This window comes from Nomia melanderi, chromosome 10 (assembly GCF_051020985.1).
Source record: "Nomia melanderi isolate GNS246 chromosome 10, iyNomMela1, whole genome shotgun sequence".
NCBI lineage: Eukaryota > Metazoa > Arthropoda > Insecta > Hymenoptera > Halictidae > Nomia > Nomia melanderi.
In genome coordinates this window covers 5,281,883-5,300,582 of record NC_135008.1, presented here as the reverse complement: position 1 = coordinate 5,300,582, position 18,700 = coordinate 5,281,883, and the positions used below count along the sequence as shown (strand labels likewise).

Sequence of the window (18,700 nt, the reverse complement as noted above, 5' to 3'; positions counted from 1 at the left end):
GAGGCCGTGCTCCGACTGCATTCCTCCTCGACCACGCCGCGCGATTTCCATGCATTCGATCGTCCTGTTATGGACAGCCATCCCCGCCGATCCGAGCGCGCGTCGGATACCCGCGGGACAACGGATTTCATTTCATCGCCGGCCCGCCGTTTTATGCTCGCAGATGAGCGCGGCGCGTTTAGGAGAGCGCGCTTAGAGGCTCGCTGAAACGGGTTGCCGAGTAATATCGGTCCCCGCTTTACGAGGATAGGTAAATTGTTGCGCGGAAAGTGAAAAGGCTCCGCGGGGATCGTGCCCGTTGGCACTAACCTCGATGGGTGTTATTAAATTCCGGATTTTTCGTGCGTTTCTGCTTGGTTTTGCTCGCGAACGAGAATGAGAATGTCGTGCACGCTCGATGAAGGGATAGGGAAATTTATATTTTATGCAAGGATTGAGTCTGTTAGTTCTCTTTGTTATTTCCGAGATGAGAAGAAAGTTCTAGGTCTTCTAGATCTAAGTCGAGATTTTCATCTAGATCGTCGAGTTGCTAAGGTTTGAATATCTAGATATAAGGAAGCAAGGATTAACGTTAAAACTACCGAGCACTTAACCCTTTGCACTCGACAGTTCACTGGAAATATTTAACATTTTTCGACGAGATACAGACGACACTGTTTGAAACTAATTTAACGATAGTTCACAGATAAATTAAGCTACAAAGCTATTTTAATTAAATATTTCCTATAGCAATACAAAGTTTCATAAAAATACTAAATATTCAACTTTATAGTTTTGCTGTATCTCTCGAGTGCAAAGGGTTAAATCGACTTCAAAGTTTCTTTACAAAAGGTATCACTCAGATTAGGTATTGTTACATGAACGTCTTCAACAATTTCCCAATATCGGCACGTTTTCGTTTCGAGCCATCCGGTGGTTCCAGTGCTAAGTCCCATCGAGCAGTAATCGGTCGCCGATGAATAGATTCGCATTGTTGGCATCGATTCGCCGTTCCCTTCGCGGATTTTTCCTTCCTGGTCGGCCGTTGACGGATTAGAAACGCGGACCGCGTTCGGTGAAAGGCATCAATCGTTCCTTTTCGTAATGCCGTTGCGACAGCCGGCGCGAACATCGGCCGTAAAAACGGCTCCGGACGTTTCCTGGGCTTGGCCAGTAACGCCGCGTGTCCTTCGACGCTTTCGATCCTCCGAAACAGGACAACGCTTCGAGAGCCGAGTCGAATCGTCGGCTAATACCTATGACTCATTGCGAAACGCTGTAGCGTTCGCGCGAACTTACCTTGAACACGACGAAACACGCTTCGACGCGGCTCTCGCGGAACTGGTCGTATTCTCCGGAACACGATCGTGAAAGTTTCTCTTCTGGAAACAAGACGGGAACGAACGGAAGAAGTCACCGGAGCCCGCGAACCACCTGGAAGCCGTTCGAGTGCGCGATCGTTTAAACCGCGGAGCTTCGTAAAATGTCCGCCGCCGTCAGCCGTTGCCGCGTTCACGCGATACCGCCGAACGGTTGACGATTAAACGCCGTGAACCACGGCAAATTGCATAACAGCACGCCGAAGTGATTACAGACCCTGTTATCTGCGTCGTAAATATCTTAATACGATTTTCCTCTCGCGTACGCGTCCACGGAAAAGCGTAATACCCGCGACGCGGTACCGCAATAACGATGTACTCGCCGTAATAATCCATTACGCTGCCGCAGATTCTCGCGAGCCTGCGCGCCAGACGGAGACACGGGACAGCGAAACTTCAGAAATTCGCGTTGCCTCCCTCCCCGCCCCTTTACGTCTACGACTTTTATTAATACGAAGACACGGCGGTCTCGCAGTCATTAAAACTTCTTTCCTGTTGCAGGGATTTGACACCGTCGAGCGACTCAACGAGTCCGGCGAACTGAGGGACATGCTCAAGCCGTACCAGGTAATTAAAAGTTGCATATTAATCCCGTCGCCCATAAATTGGCGAAATTTTTCACCCCTCTTCCCGGGAATCTTGTTTATCCTATTCCCCGAGGACCGTCTCTAACCCTTTACGGACGAATGTCGACGTTACGACGAGATGGAACTTTCATATTCGGAAGACTGAGTCGTAAGCAAATGATTTAATCACTCGAATGTCAAGAGATCATTGCGTAGTTTCGTATTTTTCTATCGTTCGAGTAATTGATGCATAATTTAGCTTCGCCCGTTGAGGGTTTCATGTATTTCAGAGGATCTTCGTTCGCGAAGGGTTAAATTTCCAAGTCTCGTTCGGTGCGCGCGTTCGACGAGGAAACACGGTACACCGAAACTTCTCGAAACGTCGCGCAAACTCGTCGACGGCGGCGCGACCGCCCGGCTGTCCCTCCATACGAGAATTATTCGACTCTCGAGGAATCTCGCGTCGTTTCCGAGAATTCCGCGCGCGCGCTCTCACGAGGCGAGCTTGTCCGCGTCTCCTCGGGATATCTGTGCTGCGTAGAAGAATGGAACACCGGTGTCTCGGGCATATGACTGCCCGCATAAAGGAACCCGAGCGCCTGCGCTGACTCCGCGCGGCCCGTGCACCGCAATCCATCGCGAACGCAAGGTTGTACGATCCTTTCACTTTTATCCGACGATATCTGCCGCCACCTTCCTTTTCCACGGCGATCATAAATTTCGATGTCGTAGCAATTGAGGTTTACCTTGCAGCGAGTAAAGGTCGTTTACACTGTTTCTGCTGCCACTGTCACTTCACCGGTGCTCCTTCCGCAACCCTCAACCCTGTGCTGCCTGTGGCCGGACGTTAACGCTTCGATGTCCGTTCGCAGAAATAATTTGCGTACCTTAATGAACGCCGCGTAAATTTCAGCTACTAAAAACGCGAGCATCGGTGATTATATTGATATAGCTTTAAACATCGATTACAGCAAAATTTCTAACTTACGGAAAAGAATAATTCGATTTTGTAAATTTTAGTTTGGATTTGTGTTATATCTAAAATGTTACATAAATGTGGGATTAGCAATTAAACAACGAAAACGTTTCAATACCTGTTGATTCTGATATGCGCCGATTTCGACGGTACGTGTAGACAAATGTAAGAATTCTTATTGAGATAGATAGTACCTTTTATTGCTGTTATACAAATATAGAAATTGATTTTACAATTTACTAGAGAATGCCTATATCTCCAATGATTATAAAGAGACAGAAGAATTCTACGGAAATTGCAGTTCCAGCGTGAAAAGTGATATTGCCCGCCGCGAAAAACGGCAGCTGGATATGAGTTTCCCTTTTGATTTCATTTGTCCCGCGGGAGGTCCATCGGTGCTTGAATCCTCAATTGCGATCGCCGGGCATGGCTGGCTCGTTCCTCATTCAATTTTCCGCGCGGCCAGGTTTCGCCCTGCGCTTTTATTCGAGTCCTCCTGCTCGCTTTTCATTGACGGGACACGCGAATGGTAATGGCGGTGATTAAAGTTTCTTGCCGGGCTGATAGAAAAAAGCTGTTCTTCCGCGACCGTAGACAGACACGCAAGAAATATGTCAGGAAGAGATCGAGGCGACAGTTTACAGCGTTCAACATTCAAAGTGGCTGCGTCAAGTATGCCTCAAGGTCGGCAACTTTAATCAGCTTTAACGGGCAGATAAAGTAAACGGAGCTGAAAGATGATTAACTTGTTCCGCGGCGGTAAATTGTGCAAGTTCATCTGATTAGCTTCCTCGCGGTGAAATATTTTACGCCGGGAATACGCAACGCACCGAGGGACGAAAATAAAGGGGAAAACCGTCGACGGGCTTTGTTCCGTTTCGCCGATCGACGGTTGAAGCGTATCGATCGGGCACGTGACTCGTTTCTTTGAAATCCGAATGGGCACGCGAAGGGTTCGTTGCATCGGAAAAATGCATAATTAAACGACGCCCACCGGCGCATCCTTTCCCCGGCGATCTTTACGCAACTGTTGCGTAACGTATCATCGCTATTCTCATCTTCGGCCCGTGCAACAAACGCGCGCCGCGCGACCGGTGTATAGTTTATTTCATTAACGCGTCGAATGCCAAGCGTATACCGTCATCCAGGCTCAGGTGAAACTTTCCCCGTAGAATCGTGTATCGACTTTGTGTCGATACTCCGGTAGACTCCATTTATCGATGAACAGTTTTCCAACAACAATGCTTCAAGAAATCAAACTTCCAACCTGTTTTCTTGCGATACCACCGGTGGAATGTTAATTTCCCGTTGCAAAGCAAACAGATATACTCGCCTGCTTCCCGATGGAATAAATCAATACTGGCGATAATATTGTTAGAACATTCTTCCGATAGTTGCGTCGGAATCGAATAAAATAGTTTGCCACATACCGCGAAATTCATCGGTCCATGTTATTCGAAGCCGAACGGCGCGATCGCGTCGTTTCTCGTGTTGTCGACACTGCCGCGAATTTTTCCCAAGTTATGCGGCTGAAAATGAATAAAAGTGAAAGTCAAGTTGCGCCAGCGGCCGTCGTCGAGACCGCACGGGTTCGAAATTAACGTGGAATCGAGATTGTCACGCGTGTTTTACGGCCCTCTAAACAATCCCACTTTTCCGACCGCAGCCACCGGCGCGAGAGGAAGTGCCGAAGCAAGCGTCGCAGCCGAGCGGTGGCTGGATCTCTCAATCGACGTCGTCCGCCGTTGGCCTCCGCGTTGCCCTTTCGAACTCGTTAGTCATACAACTCGCGTTAAATTGTATCGCGCGGCGGTGCGCGGCGTCCTACAGCCCCGATAACCGTATTACCCCGTCACTTTGCAATTACACCGCCCACGAAACTGCCTAACAGGCTTGGATTCCTAATTAAACTGGATGTCAAGTCTGCGTCGTTTAAAATGCCGCTAATCACCGCTGCCATCGTTGCAATTCAATTTACCCGGTAATTAGACCGCGGGTTTTATGCCTCGCGACGAACACGGTTGCCCGCGAAATTCGTCGCGGTAAAAGTTTAATGAAGCGTCGCGCCGTTGTGCCGCTTATCTCGGAATTACCTCGAACCGTCGATTGCGTCCAATAATCGTCGCGAACCGTCGACCGGCGGTGCGATAAGAAAACCGGCGCGATGATCGCGCGCGTTCCGGCGCGTCGTTCTTCCGCGAGAATCGACGAACCACGGAACGACGGAGAAAATATGATTGATGTTTCAATTTGCAGAGCGACGACGCGTGCACCGTGTGCCTCTTCTGCGGCGGCTACCAGTGGCAGCTCTGCCCGATTTGCAACGGGAGCAAGAGGTCCGTGCACCGCAACGACTTCACGGCGGAATTCGTCGCGCTGAAGTGCGCGAAGTGCGACGTGAACGGCCTGATACGCTGTCCCCATTGCTGAACGACCGGGGAACGCAACCGACGGACGCGTCGACGTTTCCTCGGAGCCGCGGCAGCCTCTACACCTCTCTCTACTTAAGACTTAAGGTGCTACCCGATCGTACGTTGCATTACACGTGAACACTTTACCTATCGTGATCCGAATCACTAAATCTCTCGGCCAGAAATCACTCACCTGTATCCGAGAAATCGGATTTCCATTGGTAAGCTCCTCATCCACCGGAATCTTCGAATTCACCGCTTATCGATCGACGTCGTATCAGTCGTGGTACCGTTCACGTGTTGACTTTTATAATTGCTTTTTCATTGAATCAAGGTAACGCGTCGCGGGATTAGCGACGAGTATCCATTCCACGGATCCGTTAGGTAAAGTGTTAAGTAATTGCGTCGCGGGCTACACAGAAGTCCGTCGCATCGAACAGGCGCCCCGTCGAGCGCGCGAGCGGCGTCCTCGAGCTCTTCGTTTCTTTTTACCCGGAAGCGGCCCCGCTGTTTCCTGTTGCCAGGATAATCTCTCCCGCGGATTCCGGGAAACGCGCAACGCGAGCTGGATTCGGGAATTCGAGATAACGCGGCGCCTCTACGCTCGACCCCGACTACTGAACACGTTCCGCGGACGCTGATTGCGCGGCCGTGACCGTGAACTGTAAAATATCGGCTAATAAAGCTTATCTAACGTTTTGTAATATGCAACTGATCCGATCGTCGTTCTCTTTTCTACCCCCCCACCTCCGAGCAGTCCTCTTTTACAACGCGACGAAGATTGCGGTTTTATTGGCTACGACTTGTTCCAATACGTCGTCCTATTTTCAGCGGACTAACCGATATTGCGAAACTAGAAAATACGCATCGCGGAAGTTCTTTTTAACTCTGTAGGCGGTTCTCCGTGAGCACTTGATTCGATACAGTCGAACGATGAAATGTTATACTCGATATGAAAGCGTGATGCGTCGATATGTAAAATATTGAGATTAAATGGCTTCGTTTAATTAACGTGTGATTTCTCTTCGAGTTAGTTTCAGATATCACCTCATCAGAGAATTCGAAATACTTTAACTAGCGGGTAACTTTCGAGTCTAACGCGTTAATTACTTTAAAGAAACTTTCCTTTATATAATACCGCCGGAGAGAAATGGAGTAATTGCATTGTAACGTATTCAACTATCACCGATTTCAGCGCTAAAATATTCCTCCGACTCCGGTAAATTAAGTCACAGGATCCGATTGAAGTCACGCAACAGCTACGACTGGGAACAACGAGGGCGACCCGGACTACGGAAAACAGTGCCGTGCGAATAACAAAATTATACTGACGATAACTCAACCCAAGGCGGAGCGGTCTCGCCGGATCGTCCCTCAGGAAACGCGGTGATTCATCCAGAAGACTTTCCCGGCCCGTCGACATCCACGGAATGGAACAACGGGCATAAATCCGAGTGTCGGAGCAGTCGATCGAGCGTTGTTTACGATCCCGCGAGGCGGAAACCTCGCGGAGAAATGGAAAGCATCCGTCGATCTCGGTGTCTTCGAACGGAATCCGCCGGCAATCGGAGCGCAAAGAGTTATGCGGCACAGTTAGCGCACTTTCGCTGACTTGACGATCTGATTACCCCGCGACGGAGCCCGGCAATTAACGCGATGCCGGCCGTTTAATCCGTCACGGGCGGGGATCCGAATTTTTCCCGGCGCCGGTCGCGTGACTTATCGGACAGAAGTGTTCTCGATCCGATCTCGCCGCGGTGCCGGCTTCGCCCGCGACGCGGCGGACTCGTTCCGCTCGCGGAGGGAACAGCCTCGTAGGTCATCGATCTTCGAGCGTGCGTGGGTAACATTGTTGAGATAAGATAGATGAGATGTTCCCTGCGCGCCGCCGTTAAAGCGAGTCGAAGAGTTCCAGGCGAACGATTCAAGGACGGATAACCTGTCCCCGTCCGAATATCCCGAGTCTCCAGGATCACTCGGCCGCTCGTTCATCATTCGATGTATCGTTCCGCTGAATATTTTCGTAATAAGCGTTTCACCGGAGTGACTTGATTTCTTTCGGATACCTTAACGCGGAGGATGCTTTCTAATGTGAAACTGCGAAGATTGAAATAATAATTACACAGCGGATCTTTGAGCGTTTAGAGGGGTAAGATTTACTTTTACATTTTCTATTATTCTCCGAAGGCGATGCTTGCTGGAAATAAAGTTTCATTCGATCGCAGTTTCTCCGTTTCACCGTGGAAATCCGAATCCTCGTTGCGTTCGGGGATAATGAAGCCGCGAGGCTCGGCGATCGTCCTCGCGCTAAAAGTGAAACGTTTACGCTAAGTAAACTATACGGCCTGAGCGGATCGAATAGGAATACTTTCTCGGGAACCGGAGGAGACGACGCGATTAAGGATGAAACGTTCGCGGCGCGGAATTAGAGTCAAAGTTCCCGGCCGAGATTGCCTTAATCGGGCGACACGAGTTCCGCGGATTAGAGACTCTATTAATCGCCCAATCCCGCACGAACTTAACCGCCTTTCTCATTTCCTGAAACTCCGCGTCGCAGTTATTCAATCAACGTAGTCCCCCATTACGCTTGCACCGATGATCCGCTCGCGCTCCGTTGACTCCTTTCGGCTCACTTCCGTTTCCCTCCTCACACATCGATCGCGGTGTAACTGCTACAGTATTCTGCTCGTCGTCGCGACGAAGATCGTTTTATCGAACGCGATTCGATTTCCCGCGATTCAACCCTTTGCGGTCGAAAGGTTCTCGCTAGAAATATTCACTTTACCGGAATATTTCATACACCGACGCATTACACGAGGCTTGATACAATTCTTAATCGAATCAAGACGAACGAGAGATACTTCTCGATTGCAGTGTTAAAAAGTCGTTACATCGTAATAGAAAAATCTCTGATTTCGGAACTCCAGCAACTTTGTAAGGAAAAGTCGTGCAATATTCTCCCTGAGCTCGGTATAAAGACCGAAGCTTCCACTTTCACCTTCGTCGGCGATTTTTTCCTAGGATGTTTTTGTCTGATGTAACGGGTGAGAAGATAAACATACTTTCTCGTTCCCGAAACCTTACGCTCGACGCTGGTAGTGTTTACCCGGGACCGATTAACACATTCCATCGGATACCCACGCGTGTGCCATTTCTTGCTCGAAAATTTCACACTCCAGATACGCTGTTCACGGTTTCGTCACGAACGGACATTTTTCCGGCGAGCAAAAAGGTTCCGCGGAGATCTGGTTTACGATTGCACACCTCATTCCGCGAGAAAAGGTCGATTTCGAGCGTTATTCCAGTCGGGCGAAAAAAAAGAGGAACGGAGGGAGGAGAAAAAGAGAGAAAGCGAAATAAAGAGGATGGAGAACGAGACGGGGACAGCACAATGGCTTCATACTCGGTCGCGTTTAATTGCGTCGGCGGTATCGCGGCATAAAGTAGGCTCCGCCGTGCCGTTCTGGAAAAAAATATAGGACGGAACAGTTTCTATGGAAGAACTGTCGCAGCGGGCGTCCAGGAAAGACGCGCTTCCGGTTCCCTCGTACCTTTAATTGCGGAACTCGGCTCGCGGAGTTCGCGTGCTGGTTGCCTACGATTTTCACACGCGTGTGAACCTCTGCGTCTTGCCGGCGGACAAGGTGAGAAATCTGACAGCGGTCCTGGGAAGATCGCTGTCTTTGCTCGCAGAAATACGAGCGCATCGCGGGAATGAAATTCGAGGTAAGTATAATGTAGATATTCACGCTTATCCGAATTGCAAAGTCGATTCGTTTCCGCCGACTAGTCGTAATCTAGTTGCAATAAAATATGGTCCATTGAAAACATGAGGTAAGGTGGCAACGCGCCACGGGAAGCTGGAACGAAACGCAGGAACTGAAGTAAATGACGAGCGGGAGAAACGGCAAATTAAATATCGATTGTAAAGGGATCGCACTTTCGACCTTACGATCGCACGTAACGTTCGCGTCACCTTATCTTTGTAAGCCAGTTTCAATTAAAATATTATTTTACCCGGCGGCGATTAAATCCGTGCAGCCGCCGGTTCGATTTTCAATTACAACGGAACAAAGTGAACGGGAAGGCGAAGCAAAGAGTCCGCGGCTGTGTCTGTTCCCTGGCTGCGCGGCAAACACAAAGGTTTAATTGGACCAATACAACCTGCTAATGGGTCTAATGTTTACCACGCCGTTGCGAATGCGGTCGCGGGTCCCCCGCAATCGAAGCGTCTTCAATTGCACACGCAATAACTCCCATCGATCACGACCTCCCCCCGAAAACGGTATTTACTCTGCGCGAGGAGTAATTAGCTGTCACAGTCCGACTGTATGCGCGACAGCAAACACCGGGAACATCCGAATCGTGGCTTCGTCGTCAAACAAACATTTCCGTCGCAGCGGAATCTCATTTGTCTTGGTTAACAATTCGGGGTAACCTCGAAGAAACACGACACCGCAGGTTTCCGTTTATCCCGAACGTCGTGAACAGCGCAGAGTGATGAATAGGGGAATCTTCATTGTCTGCCTCGCGAATCTTTGCTGTAATGATTACAACCTGTATTCCTCGTCTCGTCGTAACTGCTGTATACCTTCAACATCGCTAACGATCAGGCGAAAATATGAAACGAACGAATTACAAACGTTCCGTACTCAAGATAATCTCGAAGATTCTCATGCGTCACGTGTCAGTTCAGACGTACCCCGTCCGCTTCCCCGAAATGCTAACGCACGCGTATAAAATGAACTTCTAAGGTTCAGCAATTAATTATTCAACATACCGCCCGTCTCGCTTACCGTTCGATGTGTTTTCGCAAATAAACTCCGAAGAGCGTCGCGTTCTCGGAAGGAATAGCAAGCGCCGCGCGAGAAGCCCGTGATTCGGAATCTGTCAGAGATGATCGACGCGCTGTTATGCAACCGATCGCTCGGTGTATATAGAACGCGAGGAACGAAAATCGTGGTTCGGTAGGCGAACAGGTTCGAACAAAGCCGGTGCCAGTTATGCAAGTTCGTTAGCGACGGATCAACGGTTCTATTTAAATTCCGTTTATTAACGGTATCGGGCAGCCGGGGCTTCGCTGCGCCGGCACGCCTTCGCGTCGTCGACGGAACATCACGTACAACGTCGCGTGCGCCGGCCGCCGCTTTCGTGGGCTGACTTTTAATCCCTCCGGCCGATGGTTTGTTTAAAAATAAACGGCGGGGCCGGGTATTTTCGAAGCGCGGGAATCCTTTTAACGGCGACAAATCGCCTGCAGTGCCGAATGGCGGCTCGCCGAAGCGCCGACTTCGCCGAGCGTTGCGGAATCGCGCGAAGAATCGATACCGGGTCGGGGGCGGCTCTAAAGTTTCATCCGGCTATACAACGCGCGGCTAATTTGCGTCTACCTGGGATGAAGGTTATCGATTCGCGCACTTGACCATTAAACAATTTCACCCGCCGACCACGTGACAACTGCCATTAGCCGGACGCCGCGTCGCTCTTTCCTTAATTCTGTTAAAAACTTTGTAACGCGATGAACGCGCTTGTTGCGCTTTGTCTTTAAATGCTCCTTGTTACGAGGGTTCGCCGTTTTAAATCGTTTTGGGAGTCCAATGCTCGGGCTGATACTATTGATTTAATACTAGGTTTACCGATACTTTTATATACCTATCTCTACCGACGCGAGTCAATTTCAGCTTTCAACTGAATCATGTTTTCTTTAAAAAGTAATTTAACGACACGATTATGCACAACGATCTCATAAATGAAACTATGAGATGTATGGATAGATGTCAGTACAAATGGCACAAGTTCCAAAGTTCAAATCAGAGTGCAATCAATGTCACGGAGGAAAGTCGATTGATGTCCAGTTGCGTCTATATGATCTCCGTTTTCATCGATCAGTTCGTAGAAGCGATAACTTTGCACGCGAATTCGCAGTCGAGCCGTAACAATGTTAATCATTTATTGTCGCCGCTACGCCATGCAGACAACAGACGGTTTAAGCGGTCCGTTTACACGCGGAAGTGCCTCTTAAGTACAATTGTACAATCCTAAACAGCGCTCTGCCCGGGAGGTGCAATTAGAATACAGAACCTTGCTCAGAGACGACGCCACTGCCGGCTGCTGGGGTACCTAATTATCGTAAAAGTATTATCTCGTTGATTAAACGCGGCAAAAAGATATCGCCGGCACGGTCAGCCTTGAGGAACGCAACGGTCTCGTTGAAAGAGGTTCCGAGAAATGGTACGACTCTCTAACTTCTCCCAGGTGCAGTGGCAAGAATTAATGGCTGGGACGATCTGTTGTATCGGAACTGGACCGAGATTGAAATAAAACTGCCACTGCCTTCGGCGCTGCCCGTAGAACGTTAAAGGTTAACTGTTTCGATTTTTATTCCGCCTCTCGGAAAAAAGACGAGAGCTGCAATTACCAGGCTGCCCCAAAGGCTTCTCTCATCCTATTAATACGCAATAAAGAAATTGAATATCAATTAGAATCCGTTCGCTTCTTTCACTTTACCAGAAGCTTCGAAACTTTCTACCTCCTAAATATTTCACACGCGAATCGCGGGATTTCAAGCAAGTTCAACTCTTTGCACTCGAGAGGCTCTCGTTCGCCATTCGATTCGATACACTGAAATTACGAACACTGAGAAACTAGGAAATAAATTAGTTCCCACCCTTAATTTATGTAAGATTGTCCTTTTCCCTTGCTAACACTATTATCGATATTCCAACGGAACATAACAAAATATCTACAAAATATTATCGAGGGCAAAGGGTCGAAGAAATCCTCGGTCCACTGATAATTGCTCCGCGGGCGGAAATTCTCGCGGCACGTCCGTAATTGCAGGACTTGCGACCCCGTCCATTCAGGGGAAAAACGTTGAATGACGGTTGACATTGACGATCGCAGCATCGCCAGCCTTGACTCGGTAGACAGAGCGGCGCGTATCCAGGTTGCGAGCGGTCTAGGACACGTGGCCGCGGACGCGTAGAAGCGGTCGCGCGGCCGCGTTGTCCCAGGCAACCCAGGGAAAAAGTCGAGGATGCGACGCCGCTCCCGACGTCAGCATACAATGAACTCAAATCGATCCCCCGGCTACACCAGTTGCGCCGATGCACGCGTGCACCCGGCACGCATGCACAGATCCGAGCGCGAGATCATCGGATCGATGGCGACGAGCCGTGGCGCGCGGCGTGACGCGATTGCAGGGCGGCCAGGAGTAAACGGAAGGCCGCGGAACAGGGAAAGTGGAGCGGTTGGCGGGGCGCAGGCACGAGGAGGAGGAGGAAGAGCAGGAGGGGGAGGAGGACGAGGAGGAGAGGAGGACGCGAGTGTCGAAAATCGGAGAGGAACGCCGACGCGCCTCCCTACTCGCGGCAGCGTCGATAAGGGCGAACGCAGGCCTGCCAGGGGTAGGAGAAGGAGTCGACCTTGGGTGAACTCCGATCGAAGCGGTCCTTGAAATCCTTGCATCCTTATCGCGTAGCCAGCCGGCCCACGTGTCTGTATCGTCGGGTAGCTAGACGTGCCAGCGTCTTGGAGGAGCTGCTGCTGTTCCACCGTTGCGAGCAACAAGTCTCAACGGCTGGGTCGCCGGAGAAGGGTGCACGGTGCCGCGACCTCGTGTCACGTGACGTCTGAACAGAAGAGACGAGAGGAGAGATTCAATGAGACCGAGGGTACGCCGGAATGCCGGGCAGCTGCTGGGAGATGGTTCCAGAGAAAGAATGGGGAAAACGATGAGAGCCGGCGAGATAACGTTCCAATTAATAAATCCGCGTGCTCGTCCTTGGGTTATTTTCAGACCCGAGTATATATAGGCGCGTAGCGGCTGGACGCATCGCTCGTGAGCTTCCCCGTCCTTAGGAAATTAGCGGTATTGGACGGCGATCGGGTTTTTCATTAGACGCTCGCGTGACGGCCTGTCGCGTGAAACGCGAGCTCCGCTCGCGCGACCGGCGGACGTTCCGTCGTCACGGACCCGGGAAGGGCCTGGCGTCGGCCGCGTAAAAGGGCGAGAACGCGCGGCGATATTCGGCCGCGAGGAGAGGTTCAAACACCCCGGCCTCGCAAGCGCAGACTTTCAAGGTCGTGCACGCGCTGAGACCGCGCCGAGTGAAAACAGAAACTGTTTGCGGACACGTAAGAGCAAACGGAGCGTGCTGAATAACGAGCCAACACTCTCGAGCGTAATTGAAGCGGAGGAACACTCGGCGAGAGGTGAAAAGAGCCACACCGAAAACGAATTACCCCTTTCGATCCCGCCGGTGCTCTAAACCGGCGTTTCCCTTAAGGGGCCCTCGCGAGCCGAGCGTGTACACCGCCATAAATCCCCGAAATCCTTATTTATGTGCTCCGACTCCGATCGGAAGCATTCGAAAATATCGGCGGAACCAGCGAGGCGAAGTCGCAACGCTCGAGGAGCGGCGGAGTTCGAAAGGGAGGAACGCCGAGGGAAGAGGATGCATTATCGGGCACGGGTAGCCAGCCGAGACCTTCACCGAGACCCAGTTGGTCGACATTGCCCCTGTGTGTTGTGCCTGCCGCACCCCGCCCCGGCCGAGCCCGCCACGGCACCGGTAAACGCGGGAGCAGCGGCAGAAGCGACCCCTCCAGCCCCGGCCCCCTGTCGCACCCGACACGGCGATCGGACACGCCGAGGGTAGCTAGCCCGCCGCCCTCCCCGGCCTGCCTCCTCTGTTCACCCTGGCCTAGGGATTGCCTTGCTACCCCGTACCGCGGCGCGGCGTGACGCGGTCGCCTGGCTAGGGCCGGAAGCGGGGCAGGAAGAACAGGGGGTGTAGGATATACACACGAGGGTCAAGGAGGGAAGAGCAGGATGGAGGGCTCAAGGGAACGCGTGGCGGGCACGCAGGCGCGGACGCAGACGCAATAAGTCGGCGAAACGGCGCCGAGCATTCCGGCAACGGCAGACAACGCGGCACGATCCGAGCCGAGGTAAACGTCGTGCCACGATCTCATTACGTCGCATACGCTTTCAGCGCGTTGGACCAGCCGATCTCAGGAGCGAGCAGCGAAACTCACCGCCAGGACCATGGGTGTCGTCAAGACCGCGTCCGAGAGCATCCTCGAGGAGTCCGTGCTTCCCAGCGAGGAGGCGAACTACTCTGTGCAAGGTCACGCCGGTGAGTGTTTGGATTTTTCCGTTTTTCCTTTTCATTTCGGTCGCGTCCGGACGAGAGGAGACGTTCCGCACGCGACACCGGGATAAGCGAACGGCGTGGAATTCGCGCGGTGGCACGCCACCGAGCGTTTCTGTTATGGTTACGAGCACGTCGACGGGAAACGCACGAGCTTAATCGCGGCGAGAATTTAAAGGCTATGTGTTGAGCCGCCTACACGAGCCACTGCTAACAGGTGTTCGAAGATACAGATATACCGGCCGCCGCGCTTTCCTCTATATACGCTGCTGGAGGCGTATCAGGCGGCGGCCGACTTTGCTCTCGGAATTATTAAGGATCCCGCTTTCGATCTATCGCGCCTAGATTGTCCGCGGGCCGGGCTTGGAATTAAGGCGACAGATTAGCGGCTCGCTCGCGGTTTCACGCCGTAATTGCGGGGGACTTAGCGTCTCGTTAGACCCGTCGTTATTCTCGGGGGACGTTAATCTCGCGGGGTGAACGGGTGCGCCGTATTTTTAAACGGGATCGCCGATCGATACCGATTGCGTATTAATCCGGCGAGCGGCTCGCACCGCCGCGGGGCGAGGGCGGATGTTTACTTTTTCGAAAGGTGGCGCGACGAAACGCGCTACTCGCCGGGACATTGTTGTCGGTCGGTTATTTACGGCGCGCCGAGAACAATAATCAATTGCGGGGACGATTTTAATAATACGATCAGCCCACGGGACGCTGGCCGGCTTAATTCGTTTCGATTTTCATCCTACGGAATATTATTCGCGCGACAATTAACCTTTGTCCGACTTGAATGCAATCACTTGGCGATTGTTGCGGCGCATCCAGCGGGGCGTGCGTCTCCGATTTCTGAGCCGCAGCGGCGGTCCGTGCGTTTGTTATTGTGCGCGACGCTCCTCCGTCCCGGCTTCCCCGTGACTCTCCGGGCGAACGCGAATTAATACGAATAATCGCGTTCCTATAAATTTCCTTATGCCCGCGGGGCGAACAATTGGTTCGTTATAGCGGCTCGATTGAAACGCGACGGGCAGAGATGGAAATCACATTTTATCGGTAATCCTTCGCGCGGCGATTTCGTCGCTCCCGAAAGGCTCCGCGGATTTGCATAATCTCGATCGGGCGACTCGATACGCGGAGCTGCGCCCGTAAAAAGTCTGCTTCCCCGTGCCGGGTGTTTACGGCGAATTTACGGCGCGAATCGTCTCGTCTGTTGCTCGTTATGCCGGCGCTGTTCTATTATTTACGCCGGGGGATCGTCTTCTCGTTATGTCAACGTTAGCTTCGCCTCGCCTGAGGAGCTCAACGGGAAATGTGACTTGCGAGAAGTTCCCCTCGCTCGTGCGAGCAGGAATCCCCGGCGCGGCGGCGCTTTCCTTTTTGTCCGCCGCGGCTCGGGGGCCGTTTTGACGGATGTTCCTCGAGTTCGACGACACCCGGCCGAATGACGGATCGCCGTGACCGGCGGAGTTTCGGTCCACGCGACGCAATTCATCACGGGACACTCGAAGAAGAGAGCGGCGGCGTGTGGGCGTCGCGCTCCTCCCGACACCGGCACGCATCAACGCTATTTATATTTAACAATCGATACACCGCGCGGCGAGAAGTTACTTTGAAGTGGCGGTCGCTGCCAACCGCGGTGAAAGTGGCGAAAAAGAAAAGCGGCATACCTCGGACGGGGAACGGATAAAAAGCGAGATCGCGCGAGTCGTCGGGGGCCTCATTAAATCGCGGATTACGTCGCCGAAGATTCATATCGGATTTCGTAATGAAGTTTCGAAAAACACGAGCGCACGCCGGGTTTCCATCGCTGGGCGGGGAGGGTGGGCGGACTGTAACGAAGTTGTCGCCCGCGTTGCGCGTGAAATCGCGCGCCCATCGATCGATCGGTGATTGCTCGAAAATTGTATAATAAATACACACCGACGCGCGACCGATTGATGGATCCGAATTTCGTTTACGCGCGACAATATTATCCTTGTCGAGGATAACAATCCTCCTGCAGCTCGTGAGTGCGAATTATACAGCGATTTACGAACGACGATCAACGATTCGCTACGATAATCGCGTAAGAGTCCTCGAAGCAGCTTCCACTCCGTTTCGTTCGCAGCTGAGGAAGCTCGTTGCGTGCGACGAAAGTGTGAACCGTTAACTTCGTAACAGCCGGCGCGGCGGACGCGGCCGTGAAAGGTTTCCCTCCCGTTGTTTTCCCGATGTACCGTAGTTTCCCGTCCGATCCCGGGGAAAATATGGAAACGGCGAGCCGCGAGTGCTCCCGGCGAAAGGAGCGAAACCGACGTCATATTAAAGACACGGAACAATGTGGTACAATCGTCCTTGGCCTCGTAAGAGCGCCTACGGCTCGATAGGGAGCCTCGTCTTCTGGAGGCAGCGGGGATTTCCAGCGCGCGCCCCGTCACAGGGAAATATTAACGTGGAACGGGCTGCCAGATAATCAACGGGCGGACACGGCGAGCGTTTGATCCGCTTAAACTTTCAGATCGTTTCGCAAACTCGCCGCGCTCCCCTTCTTTTTTCCCTTCGATCCTAGCGAACCCGTAATCCGTCGAACGCCGCGTAGAAACCGACTCGCAGGACACGACGCGCGCCGTTCCCGTTGAATATTCATTTATGCTTTTCCGGGACGACTCTACAATGCGTCGCACTATTCCCTTTGTGCGGGAATCGCTGCGTGCACTCGAATTATTCGCGTTTTAAATCGCCGTTCGGTGATTAACGTCGTATTAATACAGTATCTCGTTCCTTTATCGGAGTAACAAATAATCCGCGACGACCGCTTGTATAAATAATTCGATGAGAATTGTATTTATCGGGTACGGGCTGGTTCGGTAATAGGGGATGATAAATCAGGAACGCTACTGTCGGTCGGTGCTTGTTTTTATTAATGTTAATAACGTTGAATTATAATAATTCCGCGGCGCTTCCGATTCGGACAATTCCTTCGTCCGATACGACGATCGCGCGGTAACGGAATTAATTAAAATCGACCGGGCACAGTTCACGACGCGTATTAAGTAAAATCAGCCGGTAATGGTCAGACACCTCGACCAGGGATTACTCAAGCCGACGCTTTCGAAAACGACGCCGCGTATGAAATATTTTCGTTCCACGCAAACGGATTTATTTTTATCGCGAAGAACGATCAGCGATACGCCGCGCCCGCCCCGCGACGCACCGTGCGTGCGCTTTCCAATTCGGTTAGTTTTAATAGTGGATTTGTATCTGTTTCCCGTACGTCCGGCGCGCAACGGTTCGGGCAAAAAATTGTAATTGCCGTGGCGGTAGATCCCTTTGGGTGTATCCGGTTGAACGGCACAATTCAATTAATTGGTCCTTTGATATTTTCGTCGGCGAAGTTATTTTTCCGTTGGAATAGTTCTGTTTCCTCCGCGGATGCGGGCGCGTGAATGGATCTACGAAAAAAGAAAAAAAAACGACCGGGTCGATAAAGGGAAGCTTCATTAATGAAACCGATTAATTCTCGCCTTGACATTGCGGTATAATGGACGCCGCGCTTCCAGATATCCCTGCACTTTCCACGATGCATATTTAGCAACAAGGTCTTGCTGACCTATGGACCACGCTCTGAACTACGGACACGATCAAATCGTCGGCCAAGGAAGTTTCTGCGTTACATTATACGAAACTCCTACGTCCAACTTTGAAAACCCATGGAAAGATCGGGCAATTTAATTATTAGTTTCCACCGCGTCGCTGAACCAGCCTTGTATCGTTCGAACGTTTCCCTCGGAATATTTCCTGCTTACGCTTTTTTCGCGATCCACTTAAATTACGAGCGCCGCGACGCTCGAATTACTCAAAGGATGGTAACAATGCCACTCGAAAGCAAATTACACTGCTACGGAGCAGCAGGAACGCGGTTGCGAATTGAAATTCTGCGCGAGGGGATCCTTTGGCCGAAACGTTACGGAGCACCCGTTTACCTTGCTAATTGTCAAATATTTCCGAAGACAACGGAGTTTCTGTGGAGTGACGGTTAATTTTACATTTTGAAATCATTTCGCTGCTCGGCATTGTCTGCTCTCCGCTCGTAACACTCACGGTAATTCCTTAATCCGGCAAGCAATTTATATCTGCGTTATTAACTAACCCGATTAGCGTCTCGTAAACTCGATTCGAGTTAGCTACTGCACTGTCTCGATTACAGATAAGAAACAAATTAATATTCCGCTCAATATAAACATTCAGCCACCGTACGTCC

General features: G+C 51.5%; 2 protein-coding genes across 7 annotated transcripts in view; both read left to right on the top strand.

The window, feature by feature from the left end:
* The window catches only part of LOC116429625 (uncharacterized), a 36,309-nt gene extending 28,844 nt beyond the window's left edge, over positions 1 to 7,465 (top strand). For 5 of the 6 annotated variants that reach the window (XM_076371177.1, XM_076371178.1, XM_076371179.1 and 2 more), the window contains exons 4-5: positions 1,860 to 1,925; positions 5,157 to 6,026. In XM_076371177.1, the coding sequence (XP_076227292.1) occupies positions 1,860 to 1,925; positions 5,157 to 5,330 (240 nt within the window). In that variant the 3' untranslated portion in view covers positions 5,331 to 6,026. Of the gene's footprint in view, positions 1 to 1,859; positions 1,926 to 5,156; positions 6,027 to 6,506 lie in introns of those variants that run through there. The other variant, XR_012999495.1, reaches the window with a different exon arrangement.
* A 6,702-nt stretch (positions 7,466 to 14,167) lies between these two features.
* LOC116429644 (synaptotagmin-10) overlaps positions 14,168 to 18,700 on the top strand; it is a 48,101-nt gene continuing 43,568 nt past the window's right edge. The window contains exon 1 of the mRNA XM_031982804.2: positions 14,168 to 14,451. Coding sequence (XP_031838664.1) covers positions 14,361 to 14,451 — 91 coding nt within the window. The 5' untranslated portion in view covers positions 14,168 to 14,360. The remainder of the gene's footprint in view (positions 14,452 to 18,700) is intronic.